We start from the raw sequence: 26057 nt of genomic DNA on the forward strand, positions 1-26057 counted from the left end.
TTTCAGTAATTGACTTTTGGTTTTACATCGCAATTATTTCCCTGTATAATACTCCTCCATACCCATATTGAACTCCTTATCAGAAAGAAAAATGATTCAACAAAACTAGCTGATACAGTGACTGGGTAGGCAACATTCCACATATGTAGTCTGCTGAAAGGAGGAAGATGTGCTTCATCATCTGTTATCAGCTAGAGAAGTGGATCACTACCACTAAGTTGAGTTTATGGTTGTGGTTTTGTTGTTTAGTCATCAGTTGTGTCTAACTCTTCATGACCCCATGGACCACAGCCCACCAATGCTGTCCATGGTGTTTTGTTGACAAAGATAATGGATATTCCAAAAAGATATTTCCTTCTCCAGCTTATTTTACAGGTGAGGAAACTGAGGCAAACAGGGTTAAGTGAATTGTCCATGGCCATACAGCTAGTAAGTATCTGAGGCCAGATTTGAATTCATGTCTTCCTGAGTCCAGGCCCTCTGCTCTCTCCACTGCCCCACCTAGCTACATCAATCTGAGTTTAGCTGCTTTTTAATCCAATTGCTTCATTCTACAAAGGAGGTGCTGGAAGCCTAGGGAGGCTGAGTTACACTGAGTTTAACTCATTCTCTTGATTTCTCCACTGCCTAGACAGCAGCCTAGCCTTGCCCTGCCCCTCACCCCATCCCCCCATCTCTACACTTAGGATCACTCTCCTGATTGGTAAGCCTTTAGCTTGATTACTCCACAAAGGGATGCAGCCATGTCACTACACTCCTGGCTCTGTTGACTCTTTGGCATTAACAGTTTTCTCACCAGCAGCTTGGTTCCTCCCACCCTGCCCAATCTATAGCTCCCTCTTCTCCAGCTCTCCATCATGCTTACCTTCTTCCCTTAGAATATAAGCTCTTCAGGAGTAGAGCTAGTCTTTGCTTGCATTTGTTTCTCCAGGGCTTATCACAGAGCTTGGCATATAGGAAAACCCTTAGTAAATGTTTGATCTAGGTATTTAGGTAGTTAATGGCAGAACCTGGATAGGTTTCTATCCCAGTGGCTATTCCATTATATGACATAGCAAAGTTATATCACGTTAACCTGCCCATTTTGCTAGGTTACCTGGATGAATTTCAGGCCCCAGACAGAACATCGAAAAACAAATTCACTAATAATACCAAGTAGGCCATATAACTGCTGAATGAGGTGGACAGGCAATAAGGAAGAACTTGAGTTGTTTCAGGCAGACTGAAGCACAGCTAGCTCATTTATGTTTTTTAAACTCCACTTAGTAACAAACTGCTGAATTCTCCCTTCATTACTATTGGCTCTGATTCACTAAGCCTCAGATGGGTAATAATCTCATTCTTCACCACTTCTTTCTGCTTCAAAGAGCAATTAGTCTTCTAACACTGAGAATACATTGGAACAGGACCAACATACCTATTTTTTTTTACAAGCCTGCTTCTCCCTACTTAACATAATTATGACATTTCCTTAATAAAAGAGACTAAAGTCTTACAAGTCTCTTGAATTCTGTTCATATTATCCTTTAATTGACTTCAGTTACATTAGAAGACAGGTTGATAATAGTTTGTTTCAAGATTGCTTCAAGGGGACACTGAGTTTAACAAAATCAAATCAAGGAAAGGTATTGCAATTGCAAGTGACAAATAGCAATGGAAAATGTCCATGTTGCTATTCCCGCTGGTGTACTGGATCATACCAAGCCTGAAGGTTCAAACAAACAGTTCTTTGACTTAAAATGCAATCTAGGACCCCCAGGTCAAAGCAGTTCCCAAGACAGATAGTAGTTCAGGAAGATAAAAGCCAGGGCAAGAAGGTTAAAAGCAGTCAGCATGGAGGTTCTATGGGGTCTCTTGGGCTCTTCATGAAGGTCATAGAATACATTTATATTCTTCCACAGTAGGCTCTCTGATTGATCTACTTCACGGGAAAGTTAACCCAAACTGCCCCAGGTCTGCACCAAACTTCCTCGATCACTGTAGCCATGGTTAGTGTTGTGGGAGTGTGTGTGGGTGAAAGATGGGATGAACTCAAGCCACCTCAGTTCCACCAGTATCCTTGAGGGCAGAGATCATGTCTACATCTTCTTTTATGTATTCCCCTCACACAGTCATCTGGGGTAACACAGTAGTTACTTATGTGGATTGTAGATAGATTGCTAGGGTAATTAAGTAGAGGCAGAGAGAATACTTTGACATTATTTCTTTAGAAATGTCTGTGGGTCTCCACAACAGCATCATGGATGCAGCCTAGATACCATTCTTTCTCTTTCGTTTTCAAAATGTATCCAGGTAAATGAAGCTTCCTTATGATCTGTCTCATTTTCTAGCACTGACCACTAAAGGAGCTCAATCCTCAATTGGTAAACTTCTAACATATGTATTAAAGAAAGTGGGTCAGGACACTTTTCAGTGAATCAGGCCCATCACTATTATCATATTCCTGTTGCTCCCAAATTATGTGATTGCAGCCATTGAAGGTACAATCCTCAGGGTAATGTTGTGGACTTGAGTTCAGAAACACCTCAGTTCAAATCCTGCCTCTGACATTATGTAACCTCTCTCTGCCTCAGTTTCCTTATCTGTAAAACAGAAGTGATCATACATGATCTACCTCATATGATTGTTATGAGGCTTAACTAAGATAATAGTTGTAAAACAGGAAAACCCTGTATGAATGTCAGCTCTTATTTTTATTATGCCTATAAGGGCCTTCCATCCTTTCTTCAGATATGCTAATACAACCTGCTATTTTACTTGTGAGAGTTAGTTCTCTGTCACCAAGAACTCTTCTACATCTCCAACTTCAGCAAGTCAGAAGAGTAGGTTCTAAGCATTCTTGCACAGCTTTTTTACTGGCTGTAAGTCCCTGGTGGGTACTGGACAAGAGAAGAAATAAGCCCAAGTTGGAGAAAGTTACTTCTTTGCTATAGTCAGTAGACTGACCCACAGAATCAGTGTGTGGGTGAGGGGAAAGATCTAGAAATATAGGAACAATGGTCATAATCTAACGAGGAGAAATGTAAAGTCCCCATCTAAAGTAAAAAAAAAGCTGAAAAGGACAGAAGAAATCTAGTTTAATTAACAATTGTTCATGTGAAAAAATATAGGGAGATTTTAGTTTGCTGTGAAATTGGTACAGGTAAACAGGTTTATATGGAGCTGGGGATGGAGGGGAAAAGGGAAAAAGAGAATGAGAGAGACAGTGATAGTTAATGAATCAACTCAAAGCACTATTTTGTTTTTCATTGGCAAGTTGAAAAGCAATATTTTCCAAATATTTGAAGGCCTATAGTGTACAAAAAGAATAAAGCAGCTAGATGGTATAGTGGAGAGAGTGCGGGACTTAGAATGAGGAAGACCTGAGTTCATATCCTGCCTCAAACTTTTACTAGCTGTGTGAAGTTGGGCAAATCTCTTACATTCTATATTAGCATCAGTTTTTCCATCTACAAAATGGGGATAATAAAAACACTAACCTCACAGGATTTTATTAAGACCAAATGAAATTATGTATGTGAAGCACTTTGCAAACCTTAAAGTACTGTGTAAATGCTGACTATTAGTATTATTAAACATAATCTAAGTTGTTTCAGCGAACATAAACAGGATGAATTGGGGGCAGATCTCTGTTCCATAAAAAGCAAAAAAAAAATAACAATTAGAGTTGTCAAAAAAGGAAGAGGCTACTTCATGATTCAGTGAGTTCTCCATCACTTAAGTCCTTTAAGTGAAGGCTACAAGACTAATTGTAATATCCTAATTTCACAGATGAAGAAATATAAAAAGGTTAAATGACTTTCCCAGGGTCAGCTGGTAAGTGTCTGAGGCTGGATTTGAACTTCTAAGGCAACAGATTAGATTAGATGACTTCTAATCCTTTATCTCAGTACAACCTTGTGTTTCTAGATGTTTATAAGTGGGTGCACCAAAAGTCAAAGAAAGCTGGCTTTTGAGTCGATAGACTTGGTTTCACAAGCTGGCTCTGCCACTTACCCCCTGTTTCATCTCAGGCATATATCTTTCTCATTTATGAGATTAGGGGGTTGGACTAGAAGACCTCTGAGGTCACTTCTAGTTTTCATTCAATGATCTCATGATCCAATCCCAAAGAAACGACTCTTTCAATGAGCCAGCAGCCTATGCCCCACTATCCAGTCACATTTGATTACAAAATGGACTGCAGTTTGAGCTAATGAATTACCTCAGGTATAGAGGTCACCCTTCATACGTTTCTGTCTTCCCATTTCCCTCCAGCTCTTTCTGCATGAATTTTTCATGATAAAAAATTCACAACATCAAAGCTCTGGAGGAAGCTTGCCCTCCTCTTTAGCCATAATAAGAAGCCAGTTTCTACAGTAAATGAGATCATAGCAACACTACTCATACTGCTATAGATAAGGACCTGTCAGCATTTTCATTATAAAACCTTTTTCCTGGGGTTTACAGACCAACTGTAGCAATTTTCTGGGAGCATAACTCCTCCAACACACACAGCTCAGAAATGGAGAAAAAATGTTTTCATTTAACAAAACCTCAAGATAGCTTCTGTGGGAATTAAGCAGGCAGTAGAATTCCAAAGAGACATCTTTTTCCCTTGCATGGTTATTGGGCCCTTTTAGAAAAGGAAAACACAGAGGAAAACATGGTTTACTATTATTCAAAACTAACTTTTTAAGAAGGCGAGAGCAAAAGAGGAAAATGGCCATCAGCTAGAATATGATAGAGCATGAATTTACTTTGATGATAACAATATTGACCATCTATCCATTACAGTATCTTCTCTACCACCAAAATGTGCTTTGTGTATAAGAATACCCTCATAATTCTATTATGGAATCATCCACAATTTGAAAGAAGAAAACCAATGTTAATGACTTGCTTAGAGTCACATGGTGAGTTCAGCATCCTCCTGGTATGGGAGGAGAAAGACTCTCACTCTGAGCATTGCTTCTCAGCACAATTAGAAAGGAAAGAGGCATCATGGTACAAAGAACAGTACTGAGCTACAAACCTGAAAATGTGGGGTTGGGATACCAGCTCTGACACTCACTAGCTTTAGTCAAACTATTTTCTCATCTGTAAAATGAAGGGAAATAGCTCAATGACCCCTAATGTAATTTCCAGCTCTAATACTCTACAACTGTGTAATGTGGGGACTCCTCTTTCCTCACCACTTACAGAATGTGTAACTTGGCTTCTCCCCATTACTGACTGGTCAGCCTCACCATCTCTGCAGTGCACAGGACCTGCCAGATACGTTTCCTGGCTCTACTGAGGAATGCCAAGGACACAGCCCTGTGTCAGATCTCCATAGAGCTGTCTACTGTCATCATCCAATGGTATGGGAGAAGTTTTCTATTCTCCCAACATAAAACCCCAGAATTGATCCAGGTGACCCACTTTCACTCACACAACATTTTCTACCCCTAACCCAAATAATGATAGTAATAATAGCAATAGTAAGGAGAGGAAGCATGTTGTAGGGGACAGAAAATTGGTGTTGGAGGCAGGAAGATGTGAGTTCAAGTCCTACTTCTGACACATATTGGTTGCTAACTTTGGGCAAATCACATAATCTCTCAAGGCTATAAGAAAATTTCTAAGACCAAGTTTTTTTTTCCCTGAAAAAGTATATATACTAATGGAAGAAGACAGCACATATAGGAAAAACTAGAAGGTAGGGGATGCAGGGAAGGAAGGAAAGAAAGGGACAAATATTTTTAAGTGTGTTGGCACTTTAAGTGTGTTAACTACTTTACACAGAGAAAGTATTCACCTGCATTAGCCAAGGATAATTGGAAAGAGGAGGGGAAGAAGAGAAGGTACCAATTAGAAGGGGTTCAGGATGCTATGGAAGAAGCTGAGAAATTCAGATAAGAGTCAAGTAAGCATGGCTGGAGCCACTGATGAAACGATGTTTTAGGCCAGGAACTCACCAATCAGAAGAGCAGTCTTCCAGGCAGAAAAATTGCCAAGGTGTAATGGCTAATGATGAGAAGCTAAAATTCAAAAAATAAATTGAGCAAGGAGTGTTAATAGCAACAATAGGTAGTATTTATGCAATATTTTAATGTTTGTAAAGCACATTACACCTATTACTCTATTTTGATCCTCACAAAAGTCCTGTGAGGTCTGTGCTATTAGCATCCTGATTTTACAGATAGGGGAACTAAGTCTTTGAGATGTTTTAAGTGATTTACCCAGTGTCACGCAGTTGATAAATGTCTGGTGTTTTTTTTAAACTTAGGTCTTAACTCCAAGGCCATCTTTCTATCCATTATGTCACACTGCCTCCTTTCTTTAAAGACCCAAATTAAATATGATTAAGCTTTCTCTGATCTTTCCAGTGAGAAATGATCTTGATTTCTTCAGAGAAACCTTGTAGAGTACTTTTTAATCTCTCTCATACAGTTATTGTTCTGTTTTAGTAGGTATAGAACATATTTCAATGAACATTTTGTCCCCATCAGTGCTTAATATAACATTTAGTGTGTCTTAGTGTGTTATAGAATGATGGACTCAAGAGTTTGGGAGGCTCAAGTTCAAGTCTTGCCCCTTTGTGACAACTGGATAAGACCCTGAACATCTTTGAACCTCATTTATATCTCTGTGAAATGGGGATAGTAATACCTGACTCTCACAGGGCTGTTGGTAAAACACAAATGAGAGCATGTGAAAAGTGTTTGGCAACATTTAAAGCTCTATGTAAATGTCAAATCATCATAAATCGTTGTTGAATAAATGAATGAGAAGACAAGTATACTATTTCTTTCTATAGCTTTTTAACAACCTGCTTCCCCTTCCCTTGACATAAGTAAAGAAGCTTTGGATTTTGTAGGAATTACTTTGGAAATCTGGCCCAGATCCTCAAACTTAAATCCTGAACAAATACAAGTCACTACCTACTGAAATAAGGATAGCATTTTATATTCAGAAGAGAGCTGGATTTGGATTCAGAAAAGCTGAGATGAAATCCTGGCTCCACCACTTACTATCTAACTATATAACCATTGATGGGGCACGCCATTTCTTTTGAGGCTCAGGTTTGTCATCAATAAAAAGGGTGGAAATGAACTAGTTAAGTGTTACAGAGGGTGGTGTTCTGGACCTGGAGTCAGGAAGACCTGAGCTCAAATCTGGCCTTTGATACTTACCAACTCTATGACTTTTGGCAAGTCACTTAACTTCTGTCTGCCTCAGTTTCCTTAATTGTAAAATGGGAGTAATATAAGCACCTATATCTCATGGTTCTTTTGAGGATCAAACAAGATACATGTAAAGCAGTTAACACAATGCCTACACACTTAAAAATATTTGTCCCTTTCTTTCCTTCCTTCCCTGCATCCTCTACCTTCTACTTTTTCCTATATGTGTTGTCTTCAGTATATAAACTTTTTCAGTGAAAAAGAAAACTGCCTTATCTAACACAGCACAGTGCCTGACATAGAATAAGTGCTTAATAAAAGCTTGATTATTCATTCATTGATCATTAGATGGTTTTGCTTAAATTGTTGGGGAATGTCCATTGTGGGAGTGGGCCCTTTTAGTGTTTCTTGGGAAGTATACGTTGCACCAATACAAAATATATCACATCTTTTAAAAGAAAGAAATTATAGATTACAACCAAATACAAAAATCTGAATTATTGCTATTATCATCTTCTCCGCCCACCCCCACCCACAGAGCCAAGCATAATGTTGAGCATATAATAGTTATTAATTAATTAATATGTGAGTTACAAAAAGGTACTTGGCAAAATTGCAGTATGTTTGGAGGTATTATTCTGGAATCAAATTGAGAAACTTAGTCACTGGAAAATCAGCCAATTAACATTTTAGTGTCTATTGGGTGCACAGACCCATTATTAGGCTATATCAAAATTAGCATATCACATCTAGTCTTGTTCTTAAGCGAAATACACATATATGTTATCATAAATCCCTAATTGGTTTAATGTAAAACATGGATGCTAGACCAGTTCATTTTCCTATGACCTATAATCTATAATGAATGAATTTTTTTCCAACAGCAGTCACGAAACAAAAGGATTTAAACTACCTCACAGATTTGGAGAAACTGCAATAGAGATAACGCAATAGATGATTGTCTAAGAGCAATGCTTATTTTTTTCCTTTTAAAAATGTAAGAATATTTTGGCTTGTTGTCCATATTTACATTCCCCAAACACTACTTTATTTGTGAGACAGCTGAAAACATTGGACAATGTTTTCATTCATCCTGACCCAGTCATTTGAACTAGCATGTAAAGATATGACACCACAATCAATCCTGTACTAAGGCACCCAGGCACATAATATGACCCAGCACATTCTTCTACATAAACATCAATGAGAAATCCATTAACATCATAATTAATGCCTCATCCAGTGCTACATCAGGAGGTCCAGACTGTGATTTATTAAGGAGTTAGGCCATGACCTTCCAAAAAGCATTAATAAAGAGGAGCTTAGCATAGTGCCTCACACACTGCTTAATAAATGTTTGATTGATTTACTCTCTAAGGTATGGAAATTTGTTTACATTATAAAATAGATTATCCCCCATTCCCAAATAAGTTATGGAAATTTACATATTTCAATTGACCAAAAATGTATTAAGTACCTACTATGGGTAAGCTTATTATGCTATGAGTTGAAGATAAATAGACAATGACAAAAATAGTCTTTGTCCCAAGGAATTGACATTTTACTGGGCGGGGAATTGACATGTATAAAGATAAGTAAACATAGAGAATGTACAAAGTAATTTCAAAGAGAGAGCACATTAAAACTAGGTTCATCAGGAAAGACCTCATGTAAAATCTGTGCTTTGGAGGATGCTAGCAATTCTGAGTCAGAGGTGAGAAAACAGTGTATTCCATACAGGAGGGAATCACTTCTACTTTGTGTAGAATTAACTGGAGAGAAGAGACACTGGATACAAAGAGACTAATTAGAAGGCTACTGTGACAGTCCAGACAAAAGGTGATAAAGGTTTGAACTAAGGAAAAGGCTGAGTTAGTAAGAGAAGGAACAAATATGAGAGATGTTGTGGAGGTCAGAAAACATTTATGAAGGACAAGCATTGGGAAAAAGGTGAAAACAAGGTGGTGTCTAACCTCAAGAAGGTAACATACAACACATAGATAACTACAATACAAATTAAAGTATAAGTGCTAACAAGAGGTCTAAACAACATGCTATAAGAGAAATACGGAGGGCCAGACCACTTCCATGACTGAAAGTTTTGAAAGACTGGAGGTCCTGAAATTTCTGCAAAGTTGAAATTGGGCCTTGAAAGTCTCTGAACAGGCAAAGATGGGCAAGGAGACCATTGTAGGATGATATGAGCAAAGCACACACAAGGAGGAGAGGATGGAAACAGAGGCCAGATTGGGTGCACTGAAGAATTCATGGAGGAAGGAGTTTGAGGTAAGGTAGCAACCAAAGGATGAAGCCAGATTGTGAAGAGTCTTGAGTGCCAGCCTAATGACTCTGTATTTTTTTCTGGCAAGCAAAAGACAGAAGTGACCATTTCTGGTTCTCAGCTCTTTAATTCCCAAACACCTACACAGCTCCATTACTTAATGCATACTCCAAGTTATGTGCCCAGGACACCCTGGCTCTAAAGCTTTAAATCAAGTATTTTCAAAGGCAAGTCACTAAAATGAAGTAATATTATCTAGCATGTGTATAATGCTTTAAGATTTTTAAAGCATTTTATATATGTTACCTCATTTGATGCTCACAAAAACCGTGTAGGGTGGGTGCTATAATTGTCTTCTATCTTACAGGTGAAGAAACTGAGGCTCAGGGTACCTTGACCAGAGTTACACAGCTGGAAAGTATCTGAGCCAGGATTTCAACTCAGGTCTTCCAAAATCTCAGATTGACACACTATACATTCTGTCATCTACCTACCTATGAACAACACAATAAATGACAAGTCTCATCTAAAAGGCAAGATACTATACTGAAAAGATTTCTGGCTTTGGAGGTAATAGGCTTGGATTCACATCTCAGCTTTGACTCTAAATACCCATGGCATCTTGGAGGAGCATTTCAATATTTTTGAGCCTTCATTTTCTCATCTGTAAAATAGCACTATTTACACTTGCACTATCTGTCTTCCAGAGATGTAGTGAAGAAAGTGCTCTGTAAATCTTAGACTTATCCAGAAATTGAATTGTTATTACTCACCAGCTAACCTTTTGGGCTAATCCTGAATCTCTCTAAATAAGTTCAAAGCAAAACGGCTTTATAAACGATTCAGCTAAGTCTGGGTCATATCCCAATCTTGAATTCTGTAGACTCAACAGCAATTTGGGGGGTGGGGGTCGGGGTAGGGGAAAGAGGTGAATGTTTGAAGTGACTCAACCACAGTTTTGCCTGGCCTGCTTGCTAGGTACATTCTGCACTGATTTTGCTCATTAGCTCCTTTTTCATTTTCCTTTTCCAGGTCAGTTTTTTTTTTCTTAAGTACAAATTATATAAACTTCTAGCCATTGCCTTCTCTGGTGATAACACACTGATATTGTGTTAATAGGTTAAGACAGAGTCTATTCAGTGATAGATGAACCTCAAAATATGCAAACATTCCAAAGTTTGAATATCTTAAAAAATCTCTTCTAGGTTATTCATGCATCTACAGAAATAACCACAGGTGTCAAATTAAAATTTTTGTGAATTCTAGACATTTTCACTTTTAACTAATCTTTCATGGCTCTTCCCTTGTCCCTTTGCTCTTCACTGTTCACATTCATTCCCAGACAAAAGCATTTGATCTATTTTAATGGCTTCCATTGTCCTTGTTAGGCAAATATCTCTACAACTGGTATCACCATTCCTGATCATTTACCCCAGTTTCAGATCTTCACAATTGTTTCAGGACATTTCCATTTGGATTCTATCTCCTCATAGCCAATTGTTGGGCTTGAAGTCAGGTGAGACACAGGTTTTAATCCTGTGTCCAATATTGAATTGTGTCACTTATAGGCAAATCACTCCAACTTTCTGAGTCTGGGTTTTATCCTCTATACAATGGAGGATAATAACGCCTTGAGGATCTACCTCATGACACTGTTATAAGGACCAAATGAAGTATTTTTAAAAGGCTTGTTTTAATGTTGCCTGTGTCAATGAAGTCCTCATCAGCATCCTGCCCCAAACCTGCAAATTGATTTCCCTTCCCAACTTCTGTCTATCAGTGGACCCATTTATCTATTCTTCCTGACTTCAAAAATTGAGATCTTGAAATCTTCTTTGACTCTTCTACCTATGTATAATATTACAGATCCAGAGCTAGAAGGGGCTCAAAGGTAATCTTGTCCATGTCCTGCATTTTACTAATGAGAAAACTTCTCTTCATATTTATTCTGCATATTCCTATATAAGTACTTCACTTGCCCATTTGAATATAAGGTCTTTGAGAGTAGGCATTTGGATACATGCCCTAATTATGAAATATCATCTCATTAAAAAAATAGATAAGCAAGGGAAAATTACCTTTTAGATATGTGGATGGGGAAGAATTCATGGCTAAACAAGTGATAGAGAAGATCACAGAAAATAAAAAGTAGAACGGTGATTATATACAATTTTAAAAGTATTTTTAAATAAGTCTAATGCAGTAAAAAATAGAAGAGAAATGAGTAACTAGTGATAAAAGAAACTTAGTAGCATGTTTCTCTCATGAAGTTCTCACATCCAAGATATATATATGGAACTGATTCAAATTCATAAGACTAAGAGCCATTCCCAAATACAGAAATTGTCAAAGAAATGAACAGGCAGTTTTCAAAAGAATCTATCAACAAGCATATTTTTAAGATGGTTTAAATCACTAATAACTAGAGAACTACACTGAAGCAACTTCCACTTCATACCTACCAGACTGACGATGACAAGAAACAAAAATGACAGATTTTGAAAGGGCTGTGGGAAAACAGGTACATTGTATACTCTTGGAGCAACTGAATTGGTTCATATATTCTCAAAAACAATTTGGAACTAAGCCCTCAAAATCAACAAATTGTATATACCCTTTGACCTAGCTTTACCACTAGTAGGACTATATGCCAAAGAAATGAAAGAGGAACAAGACTGATATGTTTAAAAAATTACAGCAGCTCTTTTTTTATGATAGCCAAAAAATTATAAACTAAGAGGATGTCCTCTTATGGGGAATCTCTAAACAAACTGTGCCATGTTCTTGTGCCATAAGAAATGATAAGGGGCCGTGAGGTGGTGCAATGGATAGAGCACCATCCTTGGAGTCAGGAAGACCTGAGTTCAAATTTGGCCTCAGACACTAGTACTTACTTGCTGTGTGACCCTGGGCAAGTCACTTAACCCTGATTGCCTCACCAAAACAAAAATAATAATAATTTTTAAAAAAATTTTTAAAGAAACAATAAAATGGAAAATCTCAATAAAATGGACTATTTCAAAGAAAACTAGTTAGACCTTTATGGACTGATGCAGAGAGAAGTAGGGAAAACTAGAACAAATTATATAGTGATGACATTTTAGAGAAAAACAGACTTTAGAATTCTGCCCATACAGATCTAAAAGAATAAAGACGAAACCTTCCATTCACTTCCTTTATCACATAAGTGATAAACTTAAAATACAGTGACATATACTTTTGGATATGGCTTACACAGGAATTTGTTTTGCCAAATAAGCAGATATGTTTTCAGGTGTTTGTTTTTCAGACCTTTTATTTATTTAATTTGTTTAATTGGGAGGGGAAGCAATAGGAGGATCATTATTTTTTTAAAAAATTACTTAAAAAAATTTAAAATTATTTTTTAAAACCTGGAAAATAAAAATGAGAAAACTTTTTTTAAAAATAGGGTTTGTATGACCCTAGGGTTTGAAATAGCTGAAGCAGGAATGCAACATTGGATGAGGATGAATCCGTTGTCAGGGAGTCAAGGCTACACAAGCTGTGTGTATATGTGGAAAAGGAAATTGAGTTCCTATAAACAGGTACTGCCTATAGTAAAAATAACCTGGAAGCTAGCAGAAATGCTTATCTGCCTAGCTTTTTTTCAGGGAGGGGGAGACTCAGTTTCCTCATTTGTAGAATGGAGGAGTTGGATTAAGCAGGCTTGCAGGAAATGAGCATTTATTGAAGACCTACTATGCACCAAGTACATTGCTTAGGCTAAGGATACAAATACAAGCAAAAAGAAAATTGGTTTCTGTCTTCAAGGAGCTTATGAAGGAATAAAAAATACTAAAAAAAAAAAACTTAAAAGGGAGGAGGAAGAGAAGATGCCCATCCAGGGACACAGTGTTCAGAGAGAGTCAAAATCACAGCTTGAAAAGGAATAATACATAGATAGACTGGTCCTGTCTCCAAAATGGTAGCCCTAGAAGGAACTCAGCAATAGGAAAATAGGGCTGGCATGGAAGAGGGATGTTCCAGAGTAAGAAGGCAACTGAGTCATGGTGGTAAAGTCCAGTCAGAAGTATAGCCAGAGGGGAATGAGTAGGGACTGCTACATTTATTTGTAGTTCTATTCCCAATGTATAGTAAGATGCTTGGCACAGAGTTGATATTTAGGAAGTCTTATTGACTGAATGTTAGATGATTTGACCAAAGTCATATAGGTAGTAAGTGACCGAGGCAATATTTGAACTCAGGTTCACCTATTCCACAGGTTTGTTGTGAAAATCACATGAAATAATATTTGTAAAGCTCTTAACACAGTTCTGAGCACATAGTAGGTGCTCAATAAATTCTTATTCTCTCCCTCCAGTTCAAAAGACAGTGTTCTTTCTATTGTGTCACTCTGCCTATTTAAATCTTTTACACAACCAGTCTACAAGACCTGTCAACTGCCAAAATTCAACTCTCATTTTCAGTTCCCACACCAATTTAGGCTGCATTATACAGCACTGGCTTCATTTTGCTTTTCAGGTTTGTATACCTTGCTTCCCAGGCCACATGGGCAAGATATTTTACTGTTCTGGAACCCCAGTTTCCTCATCTGTAAAACAAGGCTAAAAATACTTACATGTCTTGCTTCACAGGGCTGTCATAAATAAATTGTACCCTGAATTACTATAGAGCTATTATTATCATTTTATTCATAGAAATTGCTAATACCCATTCAGTGTATTTTTAAAATGCCTTCCGTTTGAGTTTTGCTCTCCCTCACTTATGGTTATCCTCATGTAATATGAGAAGCTGATACTTTTCCCAATTTTATTGCCTGTCTATAGTCTCCATACCTGAGGAATAACTTGAAAGCAGAACCATCTGTAAAGTGATCATCGTCAGATTGTTATCACTGTCACAAAGAATTTATATGTCTTTCTACCTACCCAGTTAAGTAAGTGTGAGATCTATTTTATAGATGGAAAAACTGAAACACACTGACTTGTCCCTGAGCACAGTGTTACTAGAATTACCAATCTGGGAAGCTGAGGCTGCTGTCACAGTATCAAGGAATCTCAGAGTTGGAAGGAGTTTAGAGATCTAAACCCAAAGTGACACAGCTAGTAAATGGCTAAAAGCAGATTCATAATCAGGCTTCCTGTCCTCAAATCAAACTTTCCATCCACTGTGCCAAATTCCATTTATTGCTGCATCTTCCCTGTATTTACAAATTAAATGAGAATCACAGTCAGTGGCCATCTAATCTGCCTCATACCTGGAAGAAAGACTCTTTCAGTCAGTAGCAGTCACTGGTGCTATAAAGGTAAAAATGAAACTATCCAGGACTTCAAGAAGAATGCATTTTATCAGGACAGATAACACACATAAGGCAAAAATAAACAACAAGAAATTCATGTTTCCTTGAGAGGCAGTCCATTTCACTTTTGAACAACTGTTTGGAAGTTGTTTTTTTTTCCTTCTAGCAAGCCTATATTTTCCACTTAGTTTTACTTCTATCCATCACACCAATTTCTGCTCACTGGGATCAAATAGAGCAAGTTCAGCTCTAATATTTGATACCATACATTCATCATCCTTGAACTCACCTATCATGTCTCCCTTGAGTCTTCTGTTCTCCAGGAAAAACATTCCCAGTTTCTTCAATCAATCCTCGTTGGTATCATGTCTAGTTCTCTCACCATTCTGTTTATTCTCCTCTAGCTATGTTCTAACTTCTGTAATGTCTCACTGTCATCATTAAAATGGGGTCCCCAGAACTGAACACAGTGTTCCAGAAATTGTCTAATCAAGGGAGAATACAGTGTAACTATTACCACTCTAATAATGGACACTATCTAAAAAGCAACTGAAGCTGTATCCCTAGTAACTTTCACACTTGCCCAGTGCTGAACTGTGATTCTACAAAGAAAAGCATCTTTTTGTAAAAAAAAAAGTTTTTCTCCAATGTGTCCATTTAAAGTTTGAATTTATATATACTGAATATTCTCAAAATAGATTACACCAGTATAAGCCCTTAACTCATGTTGACAAGTGGCAAATGCCTATAAGTATCTAAAAACAGGCTTTAAACTGATTACATTGAGGTAAACAAAATTCTTATCCCTAAGCAATTAGTTATCAGAGATCATTTTAAATGCAAAAATCTATTGCCAGCTGACATGGATGATACAGAAAGTTACTAGTAACTACAGAAACAATTACAGAGAAAAAAAAGATATTTTGTGTGGCTTCACAGAGCAGCACCAGGACCAATGAATATGAAGTTCAGCTCAACAGATTTTAATTCATAGAAAGAAGAACCATAACATGCAACTACAACTCATTATCTATATCACCATATGGCTTGCAAATTGATGTCCTCACAACAACCCTATGAAATGGGTCATGCAAGTATTACACATATGTGTGAAGGAACTATGAATCTATCCAAGGAATGCCATCCACTGGCACAGATCAAAATGCCCCTGTGATTTAGTAGTGAAAATCAAAGGAATTGTCTGATGCACAATGAGGTTAGACTACTTGCTTAGCAGCATGATCCAGTCAGTATCAAAATTGGGATTTGAACCTTGGTATCTTAATTCAAACTCTAGCATTCACTTTGCTATAGGTATTATTATCAGTATTTTACAGATGAAATAATGGAAGCTCGGCTAGGTTAAGTGACTTGCCTTAGTTTACTCAACTAGTAAGTGGTAAATCAGGGACTGACAACAGGCCATCAGATACCAAGTTTAGTTCTCTTTCCTCTACCTCAAACTGTTTCTCAATATGAAGAAAGGTGGAGAGGGAAAAAAAAATAAGTAGGGGAGAGAAAAGAGAAAGGGGAAAGAAGGACCAGCTACTTCTTTCCCTTCTGAACATGGTAAACTATTGGTGTCCACTCCTTTCAAGTCCCAGAATTGTTCTTTTTTTAAATTTTTTTTCCTCTCTGGAGGACTTTTATATATCTAAGCAAGGCTCTTCAGCACTTACAAGTTGGACAGCTCCAGAGTATACTATTCCCCAAAGCCTCCTGTTCCCTAGCAGCAAATCAATTCTATTTAATTCAGCATATATTTATTAAGCATATAATATGTGAATACACAGTTTAGAAAAGTTATGGTCCCTTCCTCAATGTTTCTTGCAGAGTTGCTGAAGGATTCTTTAATAAAATCATGATATTTACTTTTGCTCTTAACCAATATTTTGCATCCTCCTCATGAACAATTTACAAATGATGAAACTGAGGTACAAAGAAGTTAAGGCACTCACTCAAGATAACTTAAGTGGTCATTGGAAGTGCCTGCCAGTGTTCAAATTTGGGATCTTTAACAATTAACTCCCATGCCAAAATGCCTCCCAAAGTTGGATTACATTTTATTACAATGTAACACCTTTAATTATAATGCACAATATGAAAATTTTAAGAGGTCATAAAGTCAGATCACAAAAAAACAGCTAAAAATATATCTAAAATTACTGAGTTCTCCTTATATATCCATGCCAGATTTTTTTTATTTTTTGCTGCCATATAATCTCTCTATTTATTTTATTCTTTTAATCTGAAGTATGTTCAATATCTTTTCTTTAAAAAACATTTTTTTAGAGAAACCAGATAAAAGAAAAGAAAAGAAAGTTTAATATAAAGTTTTATTTAGAACTATAAAGTAAAAAGATATGCACTTTCTCCTAACAGGATCTTGAGAATCATGAGAATGCTTAAGGCAATCAAAGAACCCTCTTTGAAAAACATGCTCAAAGGCATGAATGCAAATTAGACATCATTCCCTAGGCCATTGGCCTATCTTACTAGATTGGTGATTTGTGCTTAATTTCCCTTGTCTAATAATTCACCTTTACTAATTATCACTTAACTCTTTGAAATAGTTTTTAAACATTTGGAATGGATGTTAACCTGAAACTATTACTTATATATATACCATTATAGCATTATATTCAAAATGGGGGAGGTGGTGGTATGGAAGGATAACTCTCCGTTTATTGGTGTGGATATGTGTGTGCATAAAATTATAAAATCTCAAAATTGACCAATATCTTCAAAATTTGGATGATCAGTCTTCAGAGATTTTTAGTAGGATACAGGTTGATGTAGAGGACACCTCTGAGGTATCTTCTTGTTCTGAGATTCTGTGACTAATAGGATAATGGATATCGGGATCATTTAGCTTAATTCATTGGATAGATGAGAAAACTTAGGCCTAGGGAGATTAACTAACTTAAAGTCACAGTGAATTAATTGATAGTGGGAGAATTTGAATTCAGATCTTCTCTAAAGTGAATTGATCTTCGAACTTTACCCCTCCTTCCTTCTGCCATTTAGCATAAAAACAATATGAATTCCCTCTAAATTTCCCAAGAAACACCTCCAATGTCTAAAGGTATATCACTTAATAAGATAGTCCATTGTATTTTAATATTTCTAATTTTTACAAAGTATTGTCTTTATATTGAGTAAAAATCTAGTTCCTTTTAATATACACTATTGCTACTAGTCCTGTGGTTGCTGTTTGGGGAGAGGAACAAAATTAATCTTTTTCACCTGAATATTCATCAGATTTTCAAGACAGAAATTATGTCTACCCAAGAATCTATTCTCCAAGCTAAATAAACAATTCCAAATGTCATGATTTCTATTCCTCTAAACTTGCAGGCTACTTTAACCTGGATAAGCTTCAGATTATTAATGTCTACCCTAAAATGTGGTCTCAAAAGCCCTAATGATAACCTCATACCACTGAAAAGAAATGATACCTAGTTTATCTAAATGACATCTAACGTATCTAACCTTGTCACTTTACAAGTAGGTCAACTGAAAGGTCCAATTAAGAGACTTTTCAAGATCATACAGTTACTATGTGGCTGAGGTGGTATTTAAATCCAAATCTCCAACTCTAGTAATCCATGACTTTCATGACTATATCATGCAGCTCTTAACTACTTTATGACCACAATTAGTACATACAACTTCTGACAACTCCATAAACTCTTTAAGTAGTGAAAAAAGAAAATCAAGTTACTACAATAGTAATTGATCCCCTACTCATAAATCTCATTCTGTAGGGAACGTAGTAGTTCAAAAGTTACTAAAAGTGAGACTTACAAATCTTAGGAGACATATATGTGTATGTATGTATATGTGTGTGTATCTTTATCTATATCTATATATCTCAGAAATCAGAAGTATTAGTATTGGAAATTATCTTACAAATTGATGTTAGAACACAGAACTGACAATGTTTAAGGTAGAAAGGACCATGTAACAGAATCTTCTGGCTACAGAAGATAGAATCTTAGAGCTGAAAAAAAGGTCTTAGATATAATGAATTCCATTAACCTTATTTTTCAAATGAGTAAACTAAGGCCCAAAGAAGGTACGTGACAACCTGGGTCACATAAGTAGGAATTAGGAGAATTAGTATTCTAAATCCAACTTGCTTTTCACTATATCTCATGCTGTACCCCACAAGACTACCAAAATCATTCAGGCTAGCTAACAAATAGTTTTAAAGTAAGGGGGCTTTTTATGTTTTATGTTTTTCATGCCATCATAATTTTCCAAAAATTATGGCTCCAAAAGTCATCCCATATATCAAACAGCATTTTTGTAAGAAAGAAAAAGGAAAAAAATCAGCACAACCAATCAATACATAAAAAAAGTCTGAAAACACGTGCAATGTGAAACACCTGTAGACCTCCCACCTTTTTTAAGGGCTGGATTGGGTAGTGCCTTCTCATGTCTCTTAACTGGAGTTGTAACTAATCTTTATACATTTACTACATTCATTTTGATGTGTATGTATTATTCTTCCATTTTCATAGTTGTAGTCTTCTTGTCAATGAATTTTTATTAAACAGATAGCTAGGTACAAATTATAAATATGAGAAAAATCATCTCCCTCATTGAGCTTTGGGTGTAAAATGTGAGTAAAAAGTATAGATCTTGTGTGGCCATGAGTAAGTCACTTAATCTTCCTGACTCAGTTTCCTCATCTGTAAAAATGGGCATAGTAATAGCTACACTTTCTACCTCACAGGGTTGTTGGTGAGCCTCAAGTGAGTTGATATCTATAATGAGTTGTATGTTGCAAACTTTAAGGCATTATAAAAATGTCACACACATGATAAATTTCCTTAAAGATGTGTAAAACAAAGAGCAGGTTGTATTCATGCCACTACCTGAGGTGGTCTCTCCGCCTGAATGCTGCCTTTTACAATGAAGCTCTTACCGAGAAATGGGACATTTGTGATTTTTAATAATTGAGAAAAGTGAACTTGTCTATTTCTGGTCATGTGTATTGAAGCTTTTTTTCTTTTTAAGAGTCCAGGAGAGACATTACCAGTATTTTCCCTAGAAAAGGAAAAGTTAAATCTTCTACGGAAAAGAAAGTAGGGACAAGCACTAAGAACATTGATGCTGAGTGATGATTGATGGCTCAGTAACTAAAGACATTGTCACATTGAAAGTGTCAATATTCAGAGGATCAAACATTTCAGATACACTGGCAACTAGGATAAAACATTTCCGCTCTGGAGAAGTGAAAGACTAAACCTCTCCAAAAACCACTAAGACTAATTTTCTAGAGAACGAAAAGCACCTGGGGTGGGTCAGTCATTAGCTGAAAACTTCTCCGGTAACTGCGCCACCTTTTGATTTGGTTTCCCTGTCTGGGTTTCGCATTGATTTTGTAAACCCCAAAGGGAAAACATTTAAGAGAGTAAATAAACATAAATCAACACTTTCAAAATTAAATAAGCGCCGAAACAAACCTTTGTGAAGTAGAATTTTGTAAACTGCTGTCTCCAGGTTCAGCACCAGTCATATCACAGACAGCAGCAACGCCCCCCCCCCACTCCCCACCTCCGGGCAAGATTAAGCCCTCAAGGGTTACGGAATAATTGGTAACCTGTCTAGAGCTCACGGGAGAGTGTCGGGAGCCCCACTCTCATTAGCTAAGAGTAAAGCCAAATCTCCATTATTTCGATATCAAGATCAGTCATTCAGCTATCCTAGACTTAGAGTATTCCGTGTATTAAATGTCCCCTCTCCACCTGCCCAGCACCTCCGGGCCACTATCTTTGCAAACACCGCAAATTACCCAACATAAATGAAGTTCCCTCTGGCCCCAGCTCCCCTCTTATACAAAGAGAAAGACTCCTATTCATTCCGCTCTGTCTGAGCAATAAAGGGATTTTCGTTGAGTCCCTGAGGCTGTAGGTAGCATGCATGGACTATAGATTATTAACCCATGTCCTACCTTGCATCCAAACATCAACGACAACGTGTTGTTGGTGCAGGCAACTTTGCAGTGGCAAATCATTGGTGTGAAACAGTCAGAGTTCTTAACAATAGGGGACATTCCTTCAGGGCCGCAGCACTGACAGGTTACTGTGGGACGACAACAAGACGCTCCCACAGCACATGGATTGGCGGCATATGCCGCTCAGCAGCTCTCTGCTTTTTTCCTGCTGGTCAGAGGAAGCTTGCTGGAACCGCTCCCTACGTCCCACTCCATCCCTCCTCGGCTCTGCTGGGCTCTGCTCTCCACTCCTCGCCTCTCCTGGGTGGCGAGGGGTGAATCAAAGATGCAGCATTGAGCGGAGGACCTCCGTCCGCGTTTTCCTAACACTGGGAAATTAGTTTGGGATTTTTTTTTTCCCTGGGAAGGAGGTTGGCTTTTTTTTTTAACGTTGAAATTGGAGGAGGAAAAAAAAAGGAAGCGAGGTGGGTAGGGTTAAAAGTAGGTGGGGCTTTGTTAGCATGTAAAAGGATGTGACCGCCCACTCTCCACGATCACAGAAGAGTGTCATGAGAGCTGAAGTGGGCTGAAATTATTCCATCGGAAGAAAAATACTGCAGCTCCTGATTTGGTAAAAAGCCAGTGTCTTGCTGCAATCCATAGTCATGGAGGGGAGGGGAGAAGAAAGCAGAGAGAAGGCAGAGAGGGGGGCGGGTGGGGAGGGAAGCTACTTCTCTCTCTATGCATTCCAAAGAGGATTCCCTGACTGGGGAGGGGGCGGGGCGGGATCAGGGGGAGGCACAAGGGGGCATAAAATCAATGGAGTCACTGCCAGGGAGGAGCTCTGACCTTTAAACGCTGTAGGGGAGATGGATCTCAGCATGAAGCCAAAAGCCAACTGTACTACATACGGAAAGATGAAAATCGCAGGAACTAGAGTTTGCCTCGGGAGAAAACCTGGTTACAAGTAACATTTACCCAAGCCTCGCCAGCCCCGCGGGATCATTCTCCAGGCACGCATTTACAAACAGACAGCCTGATGGATCGCAGTCAGCTGCGAATGAGTCTATAAAGTTGATTGGGAAAGACGCCAGTGGGGAGCTGAGATTGTGGGGCAGAAGCGCTGCTTCCGAGGTACTGTATCTCCCCTTAGTGGCGGCTGGACATTCAGGGCTCCCAGTTGGGCTTTGGAGCGCATGGCTTCAGGTTGGGGGCTTTTGGAAACTCCGAAGAAGGAAGGGTCTTTTTTGAGATGGTGCCTAAGAGATTGGATCTGGAGACCAAGCTTAGGGCTGTAATTCCAAGTATGAATGAAATATACAATGGTCAATATATTCCCTTCTCCCAATCCCTAGTTAATGGTGATTTTTGTTTATAATAGTGGTTACATATTGGAAGAAAAAAAAAGAAGGAAATCTATATGTATATACATGTGAGGTTATATGTCTGTATATGTGCATAAGCATGTATATGTGGGTATGTATTCTAGCTGTTAAGGAATGAAAGTCTGAGGAATGAAGTTTGGAGACAAAAGTGGCCTATGAATGATAAAATCCAATCCATCACAAACTTTTTATTCCCACATCAATCACTCCCTCCTACTTAAGTGCCACCACAATTAATATCTGGCATTTCTGATGTACTGCCCACATGATAATGAACTCCTAGAGAAAAGACTTTTTCCTTTCCAGAAACAGCAATGAGCAGATTCTTTTTCTAGTGTGGAGGCTCACACTATAACACAGATATAGTGTGGCCTGTTGTGACCATCCAATAAAGATGGAAACTACTTATCAAGGAGTTTCATCATAAAAGCTGGCAATGTTGGCCAAGACACTTAAAAAAAATTAGGAAATAGGTATTGGTGGAAGTGAGTCAAGTAATTGAAAACTGTAACTGACAATTCTCTGATTAAAATAAAAAGACTAAAGGAACTTTAGGTCCACTTTGCGTGTTTTATCTAGCATTTTTAATTTAGTTACCAGATGTAACCCTCTGAGAGTTCCCACCTAAAAAATGAATAAAACTTCACAGGCTTTCCAAAGGGGCAATGGATTCTCAATAAGATGTTCGAGATTCCCTTAATTCACTTAGGTTATAAATGTAGATTTCACACTCTCATAAAAGTATTGTGAGTTATCCATGGTGCTGTTCCAAGAGTCTATGACAAGCTCTCCCAAATTATCCAGATTTCTTCTGACCTGTCATTTCAAGCCAGTATCAAAGGCTGCCTCTTCTCCAGTGGTTTTCTTCATTTACCATTTACATTGGTTAGTATTTGCCATGGCCTGGGGACCTAAATATCTGCCTATTTTATCAGCTTCTCCTCCCTCCCAGTGTAACTTGAATTGGCCTAATATTTCTATTTGCATTTTTATTTACAGTTTGTTTTCTTTCAAGTATTGCCTTTCCTGACCAAGCATTGGTGTAAATTTAGAAGGGAAAAAAAAGTGTGGTTTCCATGACAATGCATTCCATAGTTACAGCTAGCAACCACTATCATTAAAAAATGAATCACACGGTTACCTTAAGATATGAATACACTAAATTATTAGTCTGAAAAGTACTCATTTGGCATGGGGGTGTACTGCAATATTTTTAGTTGGGGACATTACCAGGGAATGCCAGAAGATGATGCATGCATTTTAATAGTCAAAATGGCCATGGCAACAAGACATTTTGATGATTGGTAAAATTCATGGTTCTCAATAATCAACTGCTTTTCAAAGTGATAGAGTGAATCCTACACCATTAGTGTTTTTTTTTTGGTCCACACCAACTCACCTAAAATGATTTACAACCTCATATATCAGAATTTGGATTATACTGTATGCCAAAATTTATGAAAATCATCTGTTTTTATTTTGATCAAAAGGTGAGGAACAAGGGCGGGGGCAGTTAGTTATTTACTTTTCTTTTAACTAATGCTACAATTTGTCCACCTAACAATTCTGTATTTATGAAAAGTAGGTATGAGTGAATCACAGAATCTTAAGAATTTCAAGGAAACTTCAAAGTAGCTTAGTACAGCCCTCTGCCTTATTACAATGCCATAAAACCTGTGTGTACAACCTAGCCTTTGTTTTGAAGTGAGGGTATCCAAAGATTTCATTAGTTTTTAGTAACACATAAAATAAGAATAAAACTAAAGATGATAATATGCTATATTTCTATAGTGCCATTTATTTTTATTTTTTCAAAATGTTTTCTACATTAATAAGCTTATTTCTGAGAGACCATTTGGATTGGTGCATAAAAAGCCAGCTCCAAAGTCAAAATGACCTGTGTTCAAGAGATGGCACTGGCATATTCTGCTTGTATTTCTGAACAAATCACGTAATCTCTCAGTGACCCCAGAAAGCTCTCTAAGATTAGATGGTGCAGATATGCATTAGTAGAAGGAGATTCCTTATGAAAGACCTTTTTACAACAATGAAATCACAGAGCCTCCCCCCCAACACACACACTCCCATTTCTAATCTCTATCAATACCTTCAGGAAGTCCTCCCCTAATAATAATTTAGGCTGTAATTATAGCCTCTTCTTTTTTTGGTCATAGAATCATAGATTTAGAGCTGAAAGAGATTTTAGAAATTATCTTAAGATGAGGAAACAACCAGAGACATGAAGTGACTTGTTCAAATTCACACATATTCTAAGTAGTGCCAGAATTTGAACTCAAACCCTCTTACTCCAAATCTAGCATGCCTTTAAACCATACCACTTGTCCTCAATAGAGATAAAAGCAAATAATATGGAGAATTAAAAACTGAAGTAAGACTTAGAGGTGATATACTATCCCTTATTTTACAGGTGAGGAAACTGAGGCCAAAGAAAGTGGAATGATTCACCTAAGTTCACACAGTGAGTTAATGGGCAGAATAAGGAATAGGATTTTGGACTCAAAAGAAACCTCTGCAGCCAACTAGTTCACCTCAGACCCCAAAAGAACTTTGCACAGCTCCTGACAGTACAAACTATTTTACAATGTGCCATGCCATGCCACCTCTCCATTTATCTGATGGCCACTTGGTTCCATATATTCATTTGGTGACAGTATCATCCATATAGTGATACTTTATTTTCCCTTCCTCTAAGTTCAGATTTCTCCAAAAGCAAAAGCAAAAAGTCAGGAAATGGAGATCAATTGTTTTGGGGTTTTGTTTGTTTGTTTGTTTGTTTGTTTGTTTTTCCAGAAAGGCTTGTCTCAGGGAAGGGACTATTTCACATCCTACTGAACAGAGGAACTCATGTCCATTAGATGGCAATGAACAATAGCAAAAGTACTAGGAAATCTTTCACTCTGTTTTTATGCTCTCCTTGCCCATCTGTGAAACAAAAACAAACTGGTCATTGGGAACAAGTATGGTGAAAGTATTTCAAATCAGAGATTATCCTAGATGGCAGCATATTTTAGGTATGCAATGATGGAAATATGTTTCACTTTAATGTGATGTTATCTGGCCACTCTAAGTTCCTTCTTGACAAATTGATTTCACTTATCAGTTAGATTACATGTTATTAGCACCACAGTCATCCTTTCTAACTTTCAAAACTAAATCAAGCTACTCACTTTTCCATAACTTTATTGTGTTTCAAGAAAAGGGTTCTTAGCTAACTATGACAAAACTATCTGATTATTACTGAAAGATGTAATCACACTATTGAAAAAAGTGAAAGTTCCTTTTTTTATTCTTCTCATTCCCCCTATCATTTTTTATTGAATTCCCAATAATACTAAAGAATTTATGTTCTGATGCTTCAGTAGATCTCTGATCTTATCCCTGTGTACACTCCCTCAGCTGATACCAATGTCTATCCAAAGCCTATTCAAAAAATTCACCTTCTGAATCAGGCTGTTGACTTCCCTAATCTGCCTTTCTCTTCTCAAGCCTTTGCTTCAATTACAGTAATGTCTAAGAAAATAGAACTTATACCAATAAGATCTTCAATGCCTTGCCTAAGATATCATCATCTTTAGTAATATTTTCTAGACTGCTTACAGAACTATCATTTGTACCCATGTGAATCACAAGAAATGAATAGTAGTCATCACATTTAAACAGTCTTGGGAGGTTGTCAAATCCCATCTCTGGATGAATGCCCTGAGGAAGAAGACAGCAGACCTCTTTGCTGTTAATGTCAGGAATGGTTAATGTAGTTGTTACTCTGATTGTTCATGTTACCTTATAGTAACAATGGAGACATTTGCATCACTTTAAGTGTTAAGCATTACATGTATGTTATTAGTACAAATATTAATTTTCATAATCAAGAAAAAACTCAATTATATTTAACTGCTCCCAGGCACAAAACCCAATTTTTTAACATGAATATTCTCTTGGTGATACTACATAGCTGTCAATCATAGAACAAAATACAATCTCTAAAGAATCAAAATAA

General features: G+C 37.4%; 1 protein-coding gene across 3 annotated transcripts in view; it reads right to left on the reverse strand.

Annotated features, from left to right (window-relative positions):
- The window catches only part of DLG2 (discs large MAGUK scaffold protein 2), a 1818644-nt gene that overhangs the window by 1556963 nt on the left and 235624 nt on the right, over window positions 1-26057 (reverse strand). The window contains exon 1 of one of the 3 annotated variants that reach the window (XM_078156957.1): window positions 20673-21031. The exons of the other annotated variants lie outside the window; for them this stretch is intronic. Coding sequence (XP_078013083.1) covers window positions 20673-20774 — 102 coding nt within the window. The 5' untranslated portion in view covers window positions 20775-21031. Of the gene's footprint in view, window positions 1-20672; window positions 21032-26057 lie in introns of those variants that run through there. 3 annotated transcript variants of the gene reach the window in all.

This window comes from Phascolarctos cinereus, unplaced genomic scaffold (genome assembly GCF_003287225.1).
Source record: "Phascolarctos cinereus isolate Bilbo 61053 unplaced genomic scaffold, phaCin_HiC Scaffold_726;HRSCAF=1367, whole genome shotgun sequence".
NCBI classification, from domain to species: Eukaryota; Metazoa; Chordata; class Mammalia; order Diprotodontia; family Phascolarctidae; genus Phascolarctos; species Phascolarctos cinereus.